Source organism: Oncorhynchus mykiss, chromosome 4, assembly GCF_013265735.2.
Source record: "Oncorhynchus mykiss isolate Arlee chromosome 4, USDA_OmykA_1.1, whole genome shotgun sequence".
Classification (NCBI taxonomy): Eukaryota; Metazoa; Chordata; class Actinopteri; order Salmoniformes; family Salmonidae; genus Oncorhynchus; species Oncorhynchus mykiss.
The window spans coordinates 13,628,686-13,648,108 of NC_048568.1; the positions used below are offsets into that span (position 1 = coordinate 13,628,686).

General features: G+C 40.9%; 1 protein-coding gene across 8 annotated transcripts in view; it reads right to left on the reverse strand.

The window, feature by feature from the left end:
- Nucleotides 1-18,582, reverse strand: part of LOC110522125 (ephrin type-A receptor 7) — a 74,375-nt gene extending 55,793 nt beyond the window's left edge. For 2 of the 8 annotated variants that reach the window (XM_021600253.2, XM_036975677.1), the window contains exons 1-3: nt 18,368-18,581; nt 16,617-16,681; nt 12,795-13,464 (exon numbers count right to left, since the gene is read on the reverse strand). In XM_021600253.2, the coding sequence (XP_021455928.2) occupies nt 12,795-13,464; nt 16,617-16,681; nt 18,368-18,461 (829 nt within the window). In that variant the 5' untranslated portion in view covers nt 18,462-18,581. Of the gene's footprint in view, nt 1-12,794; nt 13,465-16,616; nt 16,682-18,367 lie in introns of all 8 variants that reach the window. The other 6 variants (XM_036975676.1, XM_021600256.2, XM_021600251.2 and 3 more) reach the window with 5 other exon arrangements.
- Between the last annotated feature and the right edge of the window lie 841 nt (nt 18,583-19,423).

A 19,423-nucleotide genomic window follows, 5' to 3' on the forward strand; every position in this document is an offset into this window, starting at 1 on the left:
CACTCTCTAGTGCTTGTCTGTAATATCAGGGCAAACCTGGGGCGCCTCTCGTACAGTACTTGAGAACTTCGCTAACAAAGTGTTACACTGACAGTGAAACACTTTAGAAGACTGTACGCGTCTCCCGACTCACGATAATCCCTAGCACACCCTAGATTGATCACATCCAACAGACAAACGTATAATTACGCGCATGTGAGGGGGCGGGGGGCTAATAGGCTGTGCTTGTTGACACAGGCGAAGGGGGAGGAAAAACACCGAAAACAACCAGCCTCATTTACACTACACTGCGAATATAGCCGGTCCTTAGAGAACAGGGCTGAGGTTGGAGCAGAGAGAGCGAGGGAGGGAGGAAGAAAACACAAAATCTGACATTCCACCCCGCTCCTTAGCGAGGAGTAACAGAGCCAGCATCTGTAATTTTCCTTCCAGTGGTCAAACGCTCTCATTCAGCGACGGGGGGAAAAACAGTGTGCAGTCAGCGTTTTTATGCACCGCACTGATAGAACAGAAAAGGCCTCAGTTAGGAATGACTTTGCCCCGACTCACTCTATCTCTTCTGAGGACGTTTAAATCACTCTCCGCATTGTGTGAGACAACGAGAGGATAAAACAAGAAGCCGTTATCTGGAACAGACACACACTAAAGAGACGAAATTCTCAATATTTATTTTCCCTCCGAGTCTGGCTTCTTAACATTTTTGAATTGCATCCAGACAGCGGCTCTCACTGTTTGGCGATTAAATGACAATCTGGATAAAGGACACGGAGGCGGAAAGAAGGGAAGAGGACGGATGAGATTCCTGCGTTGACATTTTGTGACAGGCTGACATATCGCTTCCTGTGGCCTTACCAGACGATAATTATTCCTAATGTCCCGGCGCAATGGCACTTGAACTATATTTCCTGCGTTTAATCTTCCACTTAGATTGACAGTTTGCATTTCATTTCGACTTCTAGCTAGTGTTACCATTACGGAAAAGCAAAGGTTTTTACCTTTGTTTTAGAGAGTCGGTGAAATATGTAAACAACCCCTCTTCCACTTCCCAATTAACCCTCAGAACTAATCAGGTTCTCTTTATCAACTATTGAGGACAGAGGGGACATCAGGGTCTTAACAAGCTAGAAGTAATATAGAGTTTCACCACATCGTTCTCATTGTACAATGGTAGGCCTTCAGAAGGACAGGCGTAGCCCCGAGAAGTAGTACCAGTAATCCTGCCTCGGTCGAGAGTGGGGGGAATGGTGGTGGTGGTGAGTGTTGAGCTCAGTGCTCTGCTCCAGCTCTCCTGGCCAACAGTGCGATGAGATGGACTAGTGTGTGCCAGTCTGTCTCCATGGCATGCCGTGATGATCCCTGTCAGAGCCGGGCCTCCCCCTGGCCACCCTCCCATCTAGCTTGATTATGTGTTAAATCCGCCTGCGTGTCTTTCAGGATGGATGTGGAAAGAATGCAAGATTCGGCCGGCCGGCAAGAGAGGAGAGGAGCGAAGGCTACAGAGACCCGGCGAGAGAGAGAGAGAGCAGCGTGGAGAGGATAGCACCCCATTAGAGTGATAAAGGAGGCCGAGGGAGAGAACTGCAGCCGACAGGACCAACAGGCAGGCCAGGCTCTGCTCGCTGATGAATGCCAGGTGGAGCGGGTCAAACGCGATAAAGGAAACAGTTTATTTTCTTATTTCAAAAACGCCATTGCCTTTCCTTAAACAGTCTCCGTCGCCACCGCCACTGCTACGATAGGGAAACGTCCTTATAAATATCAACTATAAACACAGGCCCCACGAAGGATGGGATTCTAGTCTGCGCTGCTTTTTATTAATCCATTTCCTCCGGGTATCTTTCTCTCCTTCCTTGTTTTGCTTTGTTCTGACCTTGGTGCTCAGTTGTCTGGCTAGACATCATAAACACATCTACCTCCTATTCTCTCTGCTAGACATTGTTTCATCAACTCCATTATACTGCTAACTCAATGTTAATATTACCAGGGACATTATTTGCCAGTAAATTAAATTAAATTAAAAAACACCCTGCTTCTAAATGTTCACAGAGCCATGACATGCTATTTCAGAATCATTGCTTTAGATCCATGTTTGGGTTTTATTTCTAAAGCATAATTAAGCAATAAGGCACGTTGGGGTGTTGAATATGGCCAATATACCATGGCTCTGGGCTGTTCTTAGGCGGCGATACAACCCCGAGGTTGTTGCTATTATAAACTGGTTACCAACCTAATTAGAGCAGTAAAGATAAATGTTTTGTCACCCGTAGTATGCGGTCTGCCATACCACGGCTGTCAGTCAATCAGCATTCAGGACTCGAACCGCCCAGTTTATAATATACAATTATGACCGTGACACTGTGTCGTAGCTGGAGAGGGATGCCAATAGCTCTGGAGAAGCTGATTTCTTATGCATTACTTAACATTGGCTACAGGGTGTATACTGTGTGGCTTAGATGTAACTTGTGTGCTTGCCTGAGTAAATAGTATGTGTTGGGACATCCATCAAGCTCTGTTTACTGACATGTTATGTACACTACACTCTCTTTTATATGCTAATGAAATGTTGTTTTACTGCGTCCGCCTAGCAACAGGTGTTTTTACACTTTTCCACCTCTGTGGAAGAGGAAAACAATATTCAGGTAGCCTTCTGCACTTTCTATTAAATCTCCCTTTATTTATATATATATATAAAGAAAGAAAAGAAAGAGAAAGTACGCTGAACAACTGGGCTTTTTTCCCTGAGACATGTTCATCTTTCACCTTTAAAAGGCGAGGCGCCTAACCAGCTCCTGGAAACAGTGGCACAACACACACAGAAGTGGAGGGAGACATAACTGAGACCCTGCAGGAACCCTCTTCGCAGGGGACGCAAATTTTAGTTTGAATGTCTAAACCCTTCCAAACAAGCTACTTTCAAACACCTACACCTCCTGTGGGCTTTAGATGGGGGGTGGGGGGGGAACAAGGCTACAGGGAGTGAAAAACTACAAAATGATCAGATTAGGAGTCTTAGCTAGAAAGAACCAGATTAAATGGTTAAAACTCCTAAAAACTATCATATTGTCGATAATTCTTCCCACATAGGCCCACCACGCACAGCTGGATTGGCTGGCTTGGCACATCCAGACAACTGCTCCATTCATCGGTGCTAACTGTGCTTAGGGGGAGATAAGTAGCTTTACCATGAGAAACAAAGAGAAGATTAGCATTCCCTTACACTGTGTTAGAGGGCGCACTCCCTGAGGAAGTGTCTGGTTAGATGTACCGAGCTAAGATCAAAACTAGCCTACCGATTTTTTTTTATTTTTTAAATCTACTCTGTTCTGGCTAACCAACAATTCCATATAATTTAAGTCTTAAAGTATTTGGGTTGTAGAATTAGAAATATACGCATCATTGGGAATGAAATCTAACAGGGAAATATGGTTTCAATTTCACAGCAAAATAGAACTGATTTAAATGATTTAGGCTGCTGATTTAGGCCCAGAGCAACAACAAAACAATATCATGGGTTTTATATACTGTATATTTCCACACTATGGAACAATACTGTGAAATTGTGATTTTTCTTATGTAAGATTAATGTAAAAGCTGTTTGAAAAGACCGCCTGAAATTTCCACCTGTTTTGGTGGGAGGGAGTTTTGGCATTCCATGGTGACATCACCACACAGTACATTAGTTAATAGACCAATAAGTAAGAGAGTTCTACCTCTCTGCCAATAACAGCTAATTTTCTGTTTTCCCCTCCCCACTCAGACCACTCCCCGACAGTCCTAGCAAAATTCTTGCTCGAGAAATTACTAAGAAGCTATTTTTGTTTCTTTTTGATGCTTTTAATTGAAAACAATCACTGCAAGGTGCTTAATTGTTACCCAGAAATGATTTGATATTGAGATAAAAACCACTGCATTGGACCTTTAAGTAAAATAGCAGGGCAATCTAATTACTACTGAATACATTATATTTCTGACAGTCCCATTTGTGTTGGCTCCACTTTGTCGTCCGCACTACCAAAGGAAGTATCTTTAGCCTCACTTGTAATTGTTCAAGTGTTAAACCTAAAGCCAAGACATCTATGTTAAGAATTAAGTCTTAGAAGAGAACATATTGTATCGGGTGTGGTGATTATCATGCCAGTACATCTGATTCAATAATCAATATGTACCGTAGTTTTGGTAAATGTCGCAACAGTTACAAAAGTCACATGATAGGAGTGAAGAAAACACAACATAATTTACTTATAACCAGTTCATAACTAGTTTCCAAACTTTTCAAAAGACATCTGCTCCTAATGCATTACAGCCTGTGCTGCTGCATGTTGTCAGAAATACAAATAAGCAACAATAAACTCCAGCACCTGTTTCCTCCCTCAGCTTTCATATTGATTTACTGCATGGATCTGCAGATGGAAAATGAAGGATGTTATCACATTAAATCAATTATATTACAGAATTTATAGCTCTGGTCCCGCCTGAGCAGAAACTGAACATAGCGTCCGTACAAAACTATAGCCTCTTCCAGAGAAAGAGAGAGGTCTTCACTTCTTTAATTCATCATGCAGGGTAAAGGCTTTCCAAATGAATTTCCAGTGACATGGAAAATGTCCCCGCCTAATCGTCTTTTATTTAGTTCATTTAACTCGCATGGCGACGGGAGAGAAAAGTCTTAAGGGCAGCTAGGCCGGGCAGCTACATTTTAATGGAGGATGTGGTCAGCTCTGAGAGGACCTCTGCTGAAAGACTTCTAAGGAAAGGAGAAGAGACTGTGCTGCTCTGGAGATAAAAGCAGTGGGCCAAAGGTTTACCCAGACCCAAAGCCCCCTGCAGCCACAACGAATCAGCACTCAAAATGTCCCCAGTCAGCAACTAAGCATTATATCCAGATTGTGCCAATGCCCCCCCACTCTCCCCACTCCCTTCAACCCCACTCCAATCCCCATGGTCCCACTACTGTGACAGAAAGGACTGAAACACAGGGACAATGTCAAACCAGCCGCTAGTTTCCCCACCGTGGTCCAGCCCCCTTGGCCTCCAGTGACACAAAGGTGTCCATTTGCCCTCAGATGGCCATGCTGCCGTGCACGCTGCTCCAGAGACAGCCAGAGCCCCTCAGGAGGCCAAGAGAACCATCGATCAAGATTTGACAACCAACCACACCAAAATTAAACCCAGTTCCTGTCCTGACAACCAACCACACCAAATATATACCCAGTTCCTGTCCTGACAACCAACCACACCAAATGTATACCCAGTTCCTGTCCTGACAACCAACCACACCAAAATTAAACCCAGTTCCTGTCCTGACAACCAACCACACCAAATATATACCCAGTTCCTGTCCTGACAACCAACCACACCAAATCTAAAACCAGTTCCTGTCCTGACAACCAACCACACCAAATATATACCCAGTTCCTGTCCTGACAACCAACCACACCAAATATATACCCAGTTCCTGTCCTGACAACCAACCACACCAAATATATACCCAGTTCCTGTCCTGACAACCAACCACACCAAATATATACCCAGTTCCTGTCCTGACAACCAATCACACCAAATATATACCCAGTTCCTGTCCTGACAACTAACCACACCAAATATATACCCAGTTCCTGTCCTGACAACCAACCACACCAAATATATATCCAGTTCCTGTCCTGACAACCAACCACACCAAATATATACCCAGTTCCTGTCCTGACAACCAACCACACCAAATATATACCCAGTTCCTGTCATGACAACCAGCCACACCAAATATATACCTAGTTCCTGTCCTGACAACCAACCACACCAAATATATACCCAGTTCCTGTCCTGACAACCAATCACAACAAATATATACCCAGTTCCTGTCCGTGGCTGCTCCAGTTAAAACAAGCGCTAATGGATTATGGATTATTATTATCATGATAATTAGAACAAACTTGCTTTTTTTGCATCTGAACAAGCAGTATCACTGAGATGCTTTGCTTACGTGAGCAGATACAATTATTTGGAGTGAGGAAAAACAGACAGCTTGAGTCAAAAGAACATGATCTGTTTTATAATTTTTTATAACTTGCTTAAATGTTTTATTTGGTAATAACCAAGCACAGAAACACACTCATTGTCTGCCTCACAAAGTAGCTTGTATTCCTCTGTGCAGTGCTTTTGCTCTTTGTAACCCCTAGTTATGAGAAAAGGGCAGTTTCTTCTGCTTCTCATTAATATAACGTAGCATAGTTCCTTCCTCAGAGAAATGTAAAGAGCACAAAATGGTTTAAATTGTGAATTTGGGGAGCTTTTGAATTGTAAATGTGGACAGTTAACAAGGCATTCATTTGAATGTTGGATCCAATGTCTCTCCCTTTTAAATATATACTACCACTTCCGAATGAGAAACGAAATAATACAAAATCAAACTTAGTCTCCTAGCTGCACAATGCTGCCAGGCCTGACATTCTGCAGGAACGTCCACATGTCAAATGAAATGCAAATGCCTCGTTCTCCTAACAAAAAGGTTTTACCGGGCTCACTCTTTTCCATTCATTTTGGTTTGGTAAATATTTCTATCAAAGTCATATGCAAAACTAGAATAGCCGATATGCATCGATTCACATGATTATAGGCCTTAATCTAACATTAATCTATATTGGGCAATATCAAACGAAAAGAAAACTGTATTATCTTTCATGTTTGCTCCTACTGTTTGTCATTCTTGCAGATATGATATGTATAGATAAAAGTGGATATAATGAGGGTATAAAATCCACACCTAAAAGTATCCGGCATAAGTCTCCCCGCAGACAACACGTTGTTGCTCGCTTGCTGCCTGGTCATTGGTAAAAAGGTTTTTATTTCACCTCGCTTGATAAGCTGCTGGAACTAACTCATGTACATATGAATATAAATCAGATAGTAAAACATAAACCACTTCAAACGTGTCGGGACACACCAACGTGTCCAGAAGACACTAACAGATTACATTTATTTAACCAACTTCGCTGAATAACTGTTGATCAAATGGGGCAAAATCAAATAAATTATCCCTCTGGTAAGCACTCTGTGAGTCATGCTAGTTCAAAATGGAGAGTAACTAACTGACACACATTAATCATCTATAGATGTGTCACTAAATAAGAGCTGTCAGGCCAAATTAGAGACCCAAGTTGAATTTCATGAATAGACAGAATCCTGGTAAACATTCTCTGTTTTAAAGCAAACAAAGACAACGAGGAGAGATATGTGGGTAGACATTGTTGACCCTAAAATGGAGACCTGTCAGATTGTGTCATTTCCAATGTGACACTGGGGTCTCTCATTGGCTATGCATAAGGTCAGGGAATATTAACTTCCTTTACACATGGCTACAAACAAGGACGGGCTGGACAATGGAGGCCTGCCTCTTGCGCTTAGTAACGTGAGCGCCCTGGATGACAGGACACTGCCAAGATGGAAGATGGATGATCGCAGCAGATGACCCTTGGTCATCAAAAGAGTCACCTCTCCGGCTCCCTCTCTCGCCGCACAACAATAGCCCCTTCCGCGTGCCTCAGCAGTCCTCATCTCCACTTGCACTAACAGGTTCAGACACCTCCATCGATCCCCAGTTCCATACCTCTTGAGATTGCGGGCTTTACTTCTCTTTGGCTATCTAAACTGTGGCACAGATGTCTTTTTTTGTAATTGCTCAGCCGCTGACTCTTGGGAGGCATGCTATCGGACAGGCGAACACGATGTCAGAAGACAACGTCTTGCCATTTAGTGGTACTGTCCCTGTGGGTGAAAGTGATATGTGACTGGGCCCGGGGTCTTAGCACCTAGCTGTGTGTCAGGGAGGGCCTTGTCTGTTGTCAGCGAGGCTCTCTCCTCTGGGAGCTCTGCAGACTGGTGGCTCTGCACTTCAATCTTCCTTTAAGAGGAAAATCAATAACTTATTACATAAGCTCACACTTTTTCCCACTTACACCCAGAGCAGGCAGAGGGGGGACTTAGAAATGTGCTTGGAAGTGCTCTGTAGCATGAAAGCCTAGTGTTTTTTTTCCCAGTGACTTGTTCTCCTTGTACAAAACAGGCACATGCTCTATTACACAGTAACTATACATTTGGGGTGTGTAAATAGTTGAGGGTGTTTACTATCTACGTGTCTTTCCAGCTACTAACAAAACAAGCACTACAATTTCCAGCAAAATGAACAATAATATCCCAAACTTGGTAAACATGTATAAGCCAACATACTATTTAGATGAATCCGCCCAAAATACAAAACAAATTGATTTTCAGATTCGATGTAAGCTGTCGACCTGTCGTTTGTGTTTGTGTTCAAAGGCAATAGATACAATGGCACATCTGTGCCTATATCACTCTGCTACCTGCCAGGTCAAACAAAAACAACAGGAACAACCCTGAAGCTGTGGAAGAATGCAGCTATTTACAGGAAGTTAGCCAACACTGGCGGTGACAAGACTAGCCACCATCTATCCCCAAATTACTTCAATCTTGAGTGATTTGAATCCAGTTGCGTCTCCTGGTGATTCCGTGTGTACCGTTATTTGCATAATTAAGCTTGGTAGCGGTTACAAAGGACCGCCATTTGGAGCATTAAATTCACACCTTATCAATCAGGAGGAGCGTCAAGATGCATGGGGTCCCCTGACTCCTGGCTTCCTTTGAAATGCTAAGTAGTTGCCTGGGCCTGGAGCTGGGTTGGGGCCTCTCTCCCCTTCACACAGACACACCTTGGCTTCTGTGGTCAACCTAGGTCCTTCCCTCAGGGGCCTCGGCCCATCAATCAGCCCCAGACTAACTCCTGTCCGACTTCCTGACACCCCAAGATGGATGGTATCAGTGTATGCAGGATGCTATATCCTTTCATTAATTCTCTTGTTAGCATGTAGTGATAGCTCTGGGATAAGGTTTTGTTTTTATCTGTTTACTGGAGGTACCAAGCCTTTCACACTGGAGAAATAGTTGAGCAGGTCAATAGTTAATCAGTTTTCAGGATAGGCTACTAAAAAGGGCAACTCCGACACATTTAACATTTGGGTTGCTATAATGAAGTATTTAGCAATCTCCTACACAGTTTCAGTGTATATCATAATTTCACGTATATTGATTCTTTAGTGATGAGGAGGATCCCTGAGATGACAAATAAAATCTGTAGTTTTTTGATCATAGTGGAACTCCCTGCTATATGTTGCTCTGGTTGTCCAATAACATCTGGAAATATTTCAAACAGACGCTCAGAAACCTAATGACATTTACAGCCAGCTTACTCCAATATACTTCTGTTGTTCAAGGCTCAAAGTCCCATAATTCCATTCTGCAAAACCACTCCCACCATCACCGATGTAGTTGCGTGGACATATATTTTTATGGTTACTGCTCTCCGGGATCCTTGAGACGTCACTACCCTGAACCCTAACCCGTATCCTTACCCTAACCTTAACCCTTAACTTAACCATTTGAAATGTCAACTTCGATGGGGTAGGCACGTCCCAAGGATCACTAATTGCAAGGAACATATTTTCGTAGCGAATTACTTGTTATCTTTTTTTTATTAGTTCCAATAGGTCTTCAGTGTTGTTGGATGGATGCTTGGACAGTTCTTAAGGTTGTATTTGGCTTCTTTTTTTAAAACACTTTATTTCAGATGCAGCTGGGTTAGCTATGTAGCTAGCTAGCATGGCTAATATTAGCACCAATGATACAGGCTTCAAGCATCAGACTAGGATTCCGTAGTGATGTGCCAGTACATTTCATAACACGCCTGCATGTTTTTTGACTGTTGTTTAAGACAGCCACTAAGATTAAACTTGGCTGTAATTGTTGCAAACACTATTATTTCTGATATAGCAGTCGGGCTAGCTAACTATCAGATACAGTAACTTAGGGTTAGCAATCATTAGAATATAAATTATAATTATTTTTGAGTGTAATGCAATTGATTGGTGACAATGACATGAACATACATTCAGCATGATATTCATGTAAACATTAAAATATATTTACAACCCAAAAGTAAAGTGAAATGGACTCATAACTTATGACATAAGCTTCACCTGAGCTTGCTAGCCAACTAAACAAACTGAAGATTGGGCAGAGCATTGCATCTTGGGAGGTGAAATGCACTCTGGGAATTGTAGTATACTGTATGTGAGGGCAATGCCGATGATAAAAAAAATACAAAAATAAGGAATTGTGCAATATGACTAACAAAAATGTATATAAAATCTTACAGTTGTGCATTTATACTAACATCATAATAACTGGTTCTAAAGTGGTGGAATTGTCCTTTAACAACATAATTATGTGTTAAAATTGGACAACATACAGGTCAATAGTTATTCAGCTCTCAGGAGTTGGTTGCTTAGGAACAATTATGTGATGTGTTAAAATTGGAAAACATACATTCCTGGGGTTCGAGAACAACTCAGGAAAAAAACACAAGGGCCCTCTCTTTCTCAAAATGATTTTCTCCATTTCAGTGAGTGGGCCACTGCTGAACAGAACCTGAACATGAATGCCCACTATTTTAACACCACACACTTGTATGCAAATAAACCCTGCGCACGCTGCAGGACACTTCAAATGGGCCTTTTTCAAAACCCACAACATTGAATCTCCTAACACTGGGAGAGAGAGAGAGAAAGACAGGCATTTATAGTGCTGCAGATTGCCACACACAAAGAGTTAAACAGAGACAGAGACAGGGAGGGAGAGGACTGAAAGACATGCAGCCCTTCTCCGGTGACGGTGATGAATGAGCGGATCACAACGCGTTCTGGAGGAGGCTGCTGCATCCACCGAGGGGGGGGGGGCTGCTAGTCCTCGAATGACATGACTGACAGCTCAACTCACTCGCTCCTCCTTCAACCTTCTCCTCGATATATCACAGACGGCCATTTTATAGTTGGGGGATACCGTAGATATTGAAAATGGGACAGTGGGGGAACGTATGAGGGAATGTGTATCTCTGATCTATATAGCGAGGCGCAGTATCCCGTTGAGGAGGCTAAAAGGGAGGCCTGGGTAAAGACTGTATGAAATCCAACGCAAGTACTTTAGCTGTACTGTTGTAGGGCAATGACCTGCAGGATACGCTAGTCGTGGTTACAAAGGACAAAAAACATCTTCCATCCTAGGCCCCATTGCAGTGGTGTTCAACCGATGGAAAACTTGAGTATTTTCCCCTTTGATTTGCTCCAAGAGGAAACCCCTGAATGGGCAGTTTAATATCACCACATATCTAAGAAGCTGCTGATGCTGCAGTATGATGTTCATTTTATTTAGATTAACTACCCCCATAATACAATAGCCAACCATGCCCCAATCGAAATAAATCTCTTATAAAGTTAAGGGCAAGTTTTGTTCTACGTTGGATCAGTTCATTGCCTGGGATGGGCAACAGTTCAGTTCAAGCAGGCCATGTGCACAATGCTTTACAAGCAGAAGAGCAGGAATAAAGCAGGCATTTTTTTAGACAAAGCTTTTAGACTATATGCTACATTGTTTGCTCCTTTGGAAGTGAATCAGAAAATGGTCCAAATTGCTTTTTAATGTAGCTTTTGTCCCTGGGGCAGAATTGCACACCTACTTACCAAAATAACATCAACAACACCAGAAAAAAAGACTCCTGGGTGTTGAACGAGCTCTACCACATTTGAGGGAACATAACTCAAGAGGCAATTTTTTATTTCTGATAATATCACCTAAGTACACTTCACAGGGTAGAGGGTATATGCCGAACACGCTGGCGAAGGACCATGTTTGGCAGTAGTGGCCTAAAAGTGGCTAGCCTACTTATTATTACTTGTCAGTACCCCTCGTAAGCTGCTTTAATGGACATTGTGAAGGGGAAAAAATGTTTGGCTGACAAGACAGGGCACTTAAGCTATGTGACCTAAGTAGTTCTCCTTTAATCCAACGTGATTTTTATCTTACAAGTCAGGTGGCCACTGAAAATAATCTTTTGTGCAATTATAGTGACATAAAGCATTTTAATGCTAATTGCCGAGGCTTGGTGCTAGGACCAAACAACACAGCCAAGCTTGACTGTAATTGCGTTTCCTGTTAGGTCCCTTCATAAATATCCCGAGGCCTACATGCCACAGTATGGCGGCTATTTGTTTCCCTTTCTGTCAGGGTCGTTTGGATTGGGCAGAGGGATACTGAAATATTGGATGGACTTCCTTCAGACCTGTGTATTCTGCAAGTGATTGCCTTGGCCAGTAGCCATCCATAGAGGTAAGTGCTCTTGCAGAGGAGTATTGAGCTAAACTGAAGTGCAAGTTATCATTTAATCCCAGTGTCAACAGAACCACGGATATAAATTAAGAGCCCGCTAATCAAACAATTAACATGGATTCCAATTATAACACTGAGGATTTCTGGGCCTCCATACTTTATCCATCATTATTATTGCCTTCAAATCAGCTGCTTTAATTTTATTTGCCACCACAACTATTCAATGTGGCCTAACTTGTAATTTGCATGCTTTGCATAATTAAAAACTAAAATGCTCAACAGATTTTTTTTCTGGTGTTTAGGCATGGCATGGGTGATTCTGTGCGATAATGATTCAAAGGGGAAAAAAACTATTCTAAACATGTACATTTGAATGAGGCACATTTTCTGCTTACCAATAAGTTTAATATTTCCCTAATTAAAACAATGTTTGGAGTTCAGTAATATTTCTCAATATTGCAAACTGACGTTTTTTCAGAGGATGGAAAAATCTATGCCACTGATGAAAACTGAGTATGGATAGAATATATACAGCGAGGTTACTATACTGTAACTGTACTCACGTTCACATGCATCGCCCTTCTGATGAAATCCCGCTTTGCATATACATTTCCCTATAGGCACCAGCCATTCCCCCTCTGCGCTGCAGTGCATCTTGGGAGAGTTGTCGGCCTCCTCCTCGGCGTCACTGACACATGTGCCCTCGACCTCGACCAGAGAGGAGAACTCTGACCCCGTCACTGTGTCTGGGAAAGTGGCCAGGTTCTCAATGATGGACCAGCACTTCTTGTAATAAACTTTGACAGAGACCAGAGCGATGCATGCCCCTACATCCTGGAAGGCCAGGTAAAACCCTCGTCTGGACAGCGGCCCAATGATGCGTACTTCTGTATTCAGCTTCATCTTCCTCTCTCCCAGGTCCCCCTGGGTGAAGCTCTCGTCTGCTGCGATTGTGTCAATTTTCACGTACTGGTTCTCTCGTATATTCCTGCCGACTTCCGAATCGGTTTCCTGATAATACAAGTTGAATGTCTCCTTGCACGTGCCCACCACACCGGGTAGACTGTTACAATCCCTCAAGGTGAACTTCAGTTCCACAAAAATCCTCTGGGCATCGCCCTTCTCTATCCAGCTAGTCCGAAGCCAGTTGTTCTGATTCGGCTCCATGACCTGACAAACCTGGTATGTGCGAATGGGGGTGTAGTTTTCATCCAACCCGCTGATCTCTTCCCACTAAAAAAAAGAAAAGAAGAACAGAGCACAAGTTTGGTACATTTATATTGATTGGCTCTCATCAGCGATGTATTTTTTGCAACGAAATCAAAACCCGACGATGTAAATGACGGACGTTTTTTATGTCCTACTGTGGTATTGCTTCAACGCAGTGTCTTTGTATGTAATAGATGGTAATGAAGTAGTGTGAAAGCTGCACAAATGAATAATAAAGGTGCATAAAGGTGGTGCAGCAAAATGTTATTCCAAGTACATAGGGAAAGAAAATACCTGTTATTGGAGCACTTTCTGAAAAATGTGTCATCCATCATGCTTTTAATCTATTTGTCAACTATTATACATAACCCATAAACGTATCACTGTTATTCTGAAATCAGGCCCAAAGAAATATTAGGAAATACTAACAGAAACTAACAGAGTAAATACAGTGCCTTCAGAAAGTATTCATACCCTCTCGACTTTTTCCACATTTTGTTGTGTTACAAAATAAATCTACACACAATTCCCATAATGACAAAGTCATTTTTTTTTTAGAAAGGTTTACAAATGTATTGAAAATGAAATACAGAAAAAACTAATTTACATAAGTATTCACAGTCACATACATGTTAGAATCACCTTTGGCAGTGATTACAGCTGTAGGTCTTTCTGGGTAAGTCTCTAAGAGCTTTCCACACCTGGATTGTACAATACATATCTTTTTTTTTAATTCAAGCTCTGTCAAGTTAGTTGTTGATCACTGCTAGACAGCCATTTTAATGTCTTGCCATATATTTTCAAGCTGATTAAAGTCAATGTCACCTTGGTAAGCAATTCCAGTGTATATTTGGCCTTGGGTTTTAGGATATTGTCCCACTGAAAGGTAAATTTGTCTCCCAGTGTCTCTAGGATTTTGCCTGTGCTTAGTTCTATTCCATTTATTTTTATCCTAAAAAAACTTGGTAGTCCTTGCCGATGACAAGCATACCCATAACATGATGAAGCCCCCACATGCTTGAAAATATGAATAGTGGTACTCAGTGATGTGTTGCGTTGGATTTGCCCCAAACATAAAGATTTGTATTCAGGACAAACATTTAATTTCTTTGCCACATTATTTGTAGTTTTACTTTAGTGCCTTATTGCAAAAAAATATGCATGTTTCCTTCCTCTCCGGCAACTGAGTTAGGAAGGGCACCTGTATCTTTGTAGTGACTGGGTGTATTGATACACCATCCAAAGCGTAATTAATAACTTCACCAAGCTCAAAGGGATATTCAATATGCTCGACTGAGGGACCTTACAGATAATTGTAAGTCTTGGGTACAGAGATGATGTAGTCATTCAAAAATCACATTAAACACTTTTATTGAGTGAGTCCAAGCAACTTATAATGTGACTTATTAAGCAATATTTTTTTACTCCTGATCTTATTTAGGCTTGCCATAACAAAGGGGTTGAATACTTATTGACTGAAGACATTTCAGCTTTCCATTTGTAATTCATTTGTAAAAATGTCTAAAAACATCACTTTAACATTATGAGATATTGTGTGTAGGCCAGTGACATAAAATCTCAATTTAATCTATTTCAAATTCAGGCTATAAGACAACATCATGTGGAAAAAGTCAAGAGGTGTGAATACTTTCTGAAGGCACTGTAAGTATACCTGATAAGCATAAAAACAAATGATGGCTCAATTGAGATTACTTCCATACCCGACTTTCCAATCACATTACTTACATTTGTGTTTATTTTTTAAATGTTTTTATTTATGAAAATGTAAAAAAATATTTAGGGACAAGCTATTATGGAAAGTTGACTTGAGGCCTAGGCTACATCAAAAACAAAATGAATATCTCTTCACTTAAATGCCACCCATCCAATAGATTTTCAGGACTGCTACTACTGACATCAATTAACATAAACAAACATCCCACCCAAATGGTCTTTGTCGAACTCAGTCCGACACTGTGGAAATTTGAAAAAGCTTGCCTCTGGATAGGGTGGCTGTCAATTACCGAGAGGCACATATGCATGGTAATGAGTCAGCCAGATATAATTATACTGGACCATGTTGAAATTTCCCATTCCAATTAGCCCTAGATTTTCCTCGTTAGTAGGTCTACAAAGCCCATTCCCGACACCAATAAAGAAAATCTGACTACGAGTTATGAGATAGTATGTCATAACTATTAGATAGTAAGTCATTATTATGAGATATATAAATCATAATTCTGAGATATATAAGTCATAATTCTGAGATATGTAAGTCATAATAATGAGATAGTAGGTCTGGATTTTAAAGGGGCAATCTGGGATTCAAACCTAAACAAAAACAAAACTTATTCCCTACCACTTGTTTGGTAAACAGCTGAGGAATGGTGCAGGAGAAATGTAACCACTCTCATACATAGACAGAAGGACTCTCACATATGGAAGCAAGGACTGACCATCCATGATAGTTTAACCATGTTTTGAAGCTGTACCGTTTTGTTTACAATTACATTGTTTACGAAAAATGGAGTAAAATAAGCATATATTTGGGGTTCTGGTGGGGTAAGAACGTTGCTCATGCATTTCTAAGTTACATTCCTCAATAATAGATGGCTATACAGTATATTAATAATTTAAAAGTAAAAAAAAATTGATGTACCAATCCCAGATTGCCTCTTTAATTGAGGCACCAACTCACATAAAAAAAAACATTTTAATACATTAATATGGAACAATATCACCACAAACTCTCTCTCTCTCTCGCTCTCTCTCACACACACACACACACACACACACACACACACACACACACACAACGTGTGATTGACTTTAGGACATACATATGGTTGTCCTTGAATGTTGCGGAGGGCCTGATGCAAAGTACACATTGGATTAATGTAATACAGATCGCCTAAATGCATATCATTATAATGATTTACATATCTCATAATGACGTGCTATCTCATAATTATGACTTACTATCTCATAATAATAACATACTATCTCATAATAATGACTTACTTTCTCATGACTCGTAGTCAGATGTATTTATTACTTGTGGTGGGAAAGGACTTCCACATGGAGCATGATAACGGTGAAAAAAATAGGGTTGATTTAAGTATTTTATGTGAATGTTCTCAGAAGTGTGTAGGCTAGTTAGTGTCCGTCCCACTTACCCCACTAGGAGGATAGGATATCCACTCCAGCTCTGTCTGCTGCGCCTTGGAATCCAACAGAATCACTAGCGACAGGAAATAAAATGGTAGAGCAAGCGATTAAATCTCTGAATGTCTGTTCGCTGAATATGACTAATAATCTATAAAAGTCTACTTTGCTGCTAGATGAGTAGACAGACGTATGACCCACTTTCTGCAGCCAGCTATTAAAATGAACATTTACAGGCAGAGCAGACGGGCATTGATGGCAATACCTTTCACCTAAATGACACTGCATGAGAATACTGCTATATATTCAAGACATTGCAGCACCAAACACTGGATAAACACATGTTCCTTCCTATAAAGACTTTGGACAACTTGTAACGTTATCTTCATTTATCTAAAAAAGTAAGTGTTGTGTGTGACAACTTTGTGTTCCATGTAGCCTGCAAACCACATAACATGAGGTAAAATAGCAAAAAAGTCACAATCGATATGTGTGTCTTTTAAGTATGCATGCATGCTGGTGCAATAAGGTCAGACGAGAACACCTGCCTCTCTCTATACGTAAATCTAGCACATTAAAAATCAACGCATGAGTCCTTGCTGTGCCCGGGCGACAGGCGTACGAACAACAGGAAAATTATCCCAAAACAGTTCAGATGTAGTCAACCAACGGCGACATGAATTTGGTGTAAAGTGTCACTTGTAAAATATATCGGGTATAGGCATTCAATAGATTATTAGCGGGTAGTCACGGCCGAACCATTCGCCGAATACAGCCTGAGAGCGCACTGCCGATTTGTCTCCATAGAACGCAGGGCCGTGAGAGAGTATGTTTGTTAACGGCGTTATTATATGCTTAATATCTTAATATCTGTTAAATATATTGATCAGACATACGAGCATATATATAGCCCTATATGCTTTTAAAAAATAATTTACACAGACAGTTTCAAACTTCAGACGGACACTTCAGTAGACTATGTCAGAATCAATACAATGTGTTTACGAACACAATAATCCCCGTATAAGTGAAGGTCAACACCTTGGTGCCATTTTAATCTTATTTCTCTCCTTCCAATTATATTTATTTATTAATACGCGTATTTCTTTAGCAAGATGAACATAACTGCCTTTGGTTTATTTCAAGTGCATAGTGATCTTTCTATCGCTCTGTGTATGTGATATAGACTTTCCTTGCGCGCTCTGAGCATGCCAGTTTGTAGAAAAACTGATTTATTTAAGGTATTTCAAACATGAACTCCTGTAATGACAATGAGGTTTACTGTGTACTATATTTATGGTGTCTAATGCGATAGTAATTCGCTTATCCAACGATCATAGAAGTTAATTCCTAGTCATAATGTATGTATGATATGACACTGAGTGGCATGACAGTCTTCCTAAATGTAGACTTGTAGCCTTGAAAACTAAAATGTAACCATCGTCCGTACGGAGCCTTATTTTTGATTGGGTGCCATGCGTAAAAGCCTGCTAAGATAGCCTACAACGGACCGTTTGTCACACAAACGCTGTGTGAATGAGCACATAGACTGCGATCTACTGAGTAACAACACTCTAAGTCACTGAACTAATGTCATGACATATTGCATTTGACAGATTTCACAAATACAGGAATGATCGTTCGTGCGCAAGAAACAGAATGTCAGGGTGTGCGCTGTCTTTGGATATCACTTCGCGCCATTGCCGATCAGTTTTCGGGATGTAGCCTGGATGATGAGAGGGTATCAAACTTTATTACATACCTTCTTTCGCATTCTGTGCTTTTCCAGTGTCCATAAAACAACATAAATGAATGCAAAATGTAATCCACAAACACGAAATCGACGTGGAACCCATGTTGTAAATGGAAGTTAGCTAGACAGTATTCGCTTTTCCACCGTGGCGTGTGCTTCCCATTTACGACGCTAAACCCCCTGCTACTTTAGGTTAATGTACAAGAAACTGCCGTCTCTCACTCAAATAGCATCAGCAGCTGCTGGGCGGGGACTGTAACACAACAGATGTCACTAAACTAGACTGATAGAGGGATTATCCACTCACGGCTCGTAGAAAAAGATCATGTGCAAGCTTTGTGACCAATACATTCTTTGCAGATTCTGTTCTTAGACATAAGGCATAAAATATGATTTTAGGAAATGTTACAGTCTAGTCCTCTTTGGCCAAGTTGAACATCTTTTGGGTAATATGATGGTAAAAAAAAGCTTTTATTTCTGTACAAGACAACACATATTTTTTATCAGCATACATTTCCTTAGCCCAGAACAAAAATATCAATGGGCCTATTTGACACCGTCTCTCTCGCTCGCTCTCTCTCTCTCTCTCTCTCTCTCTCTCCCTCAATTAAATTTTAATTTAAGGGCTTTATTGGCATGGGAAACATATGTTAACATTGCCAAAGCAAGTGAAGTAGATAATAAACAAAAGTGAAATAAACAATAAAAAAGTAACAGTAAACATAACACTCACATAAGTTCAAAAATAATAAAGACATTTCAAATATAATATTATGTCTTGTAACGATTTGCAAATAGTTAAAGTTCAAAGGGGGAAATAAATAAACATAAATATGGGTTGTATTTCTTGTGGCAACAGGTCACAAATCGTGCTGCTGTGATGGCACACGGTGGTATTTCACCCAGTAGATATGGGAGTTTATCAAAATTGGCTTTGTTATCGAATTCTTTGTGGATCTGTGTAATCTGAGGGAACTATTTCTCTCTCTTTGTCTCTCATCTCTCAAAGAAAGGGTTTGAGGATGAGGGTTGGAAAAGGTAATATACTCAATGGTGGGAAAAGTA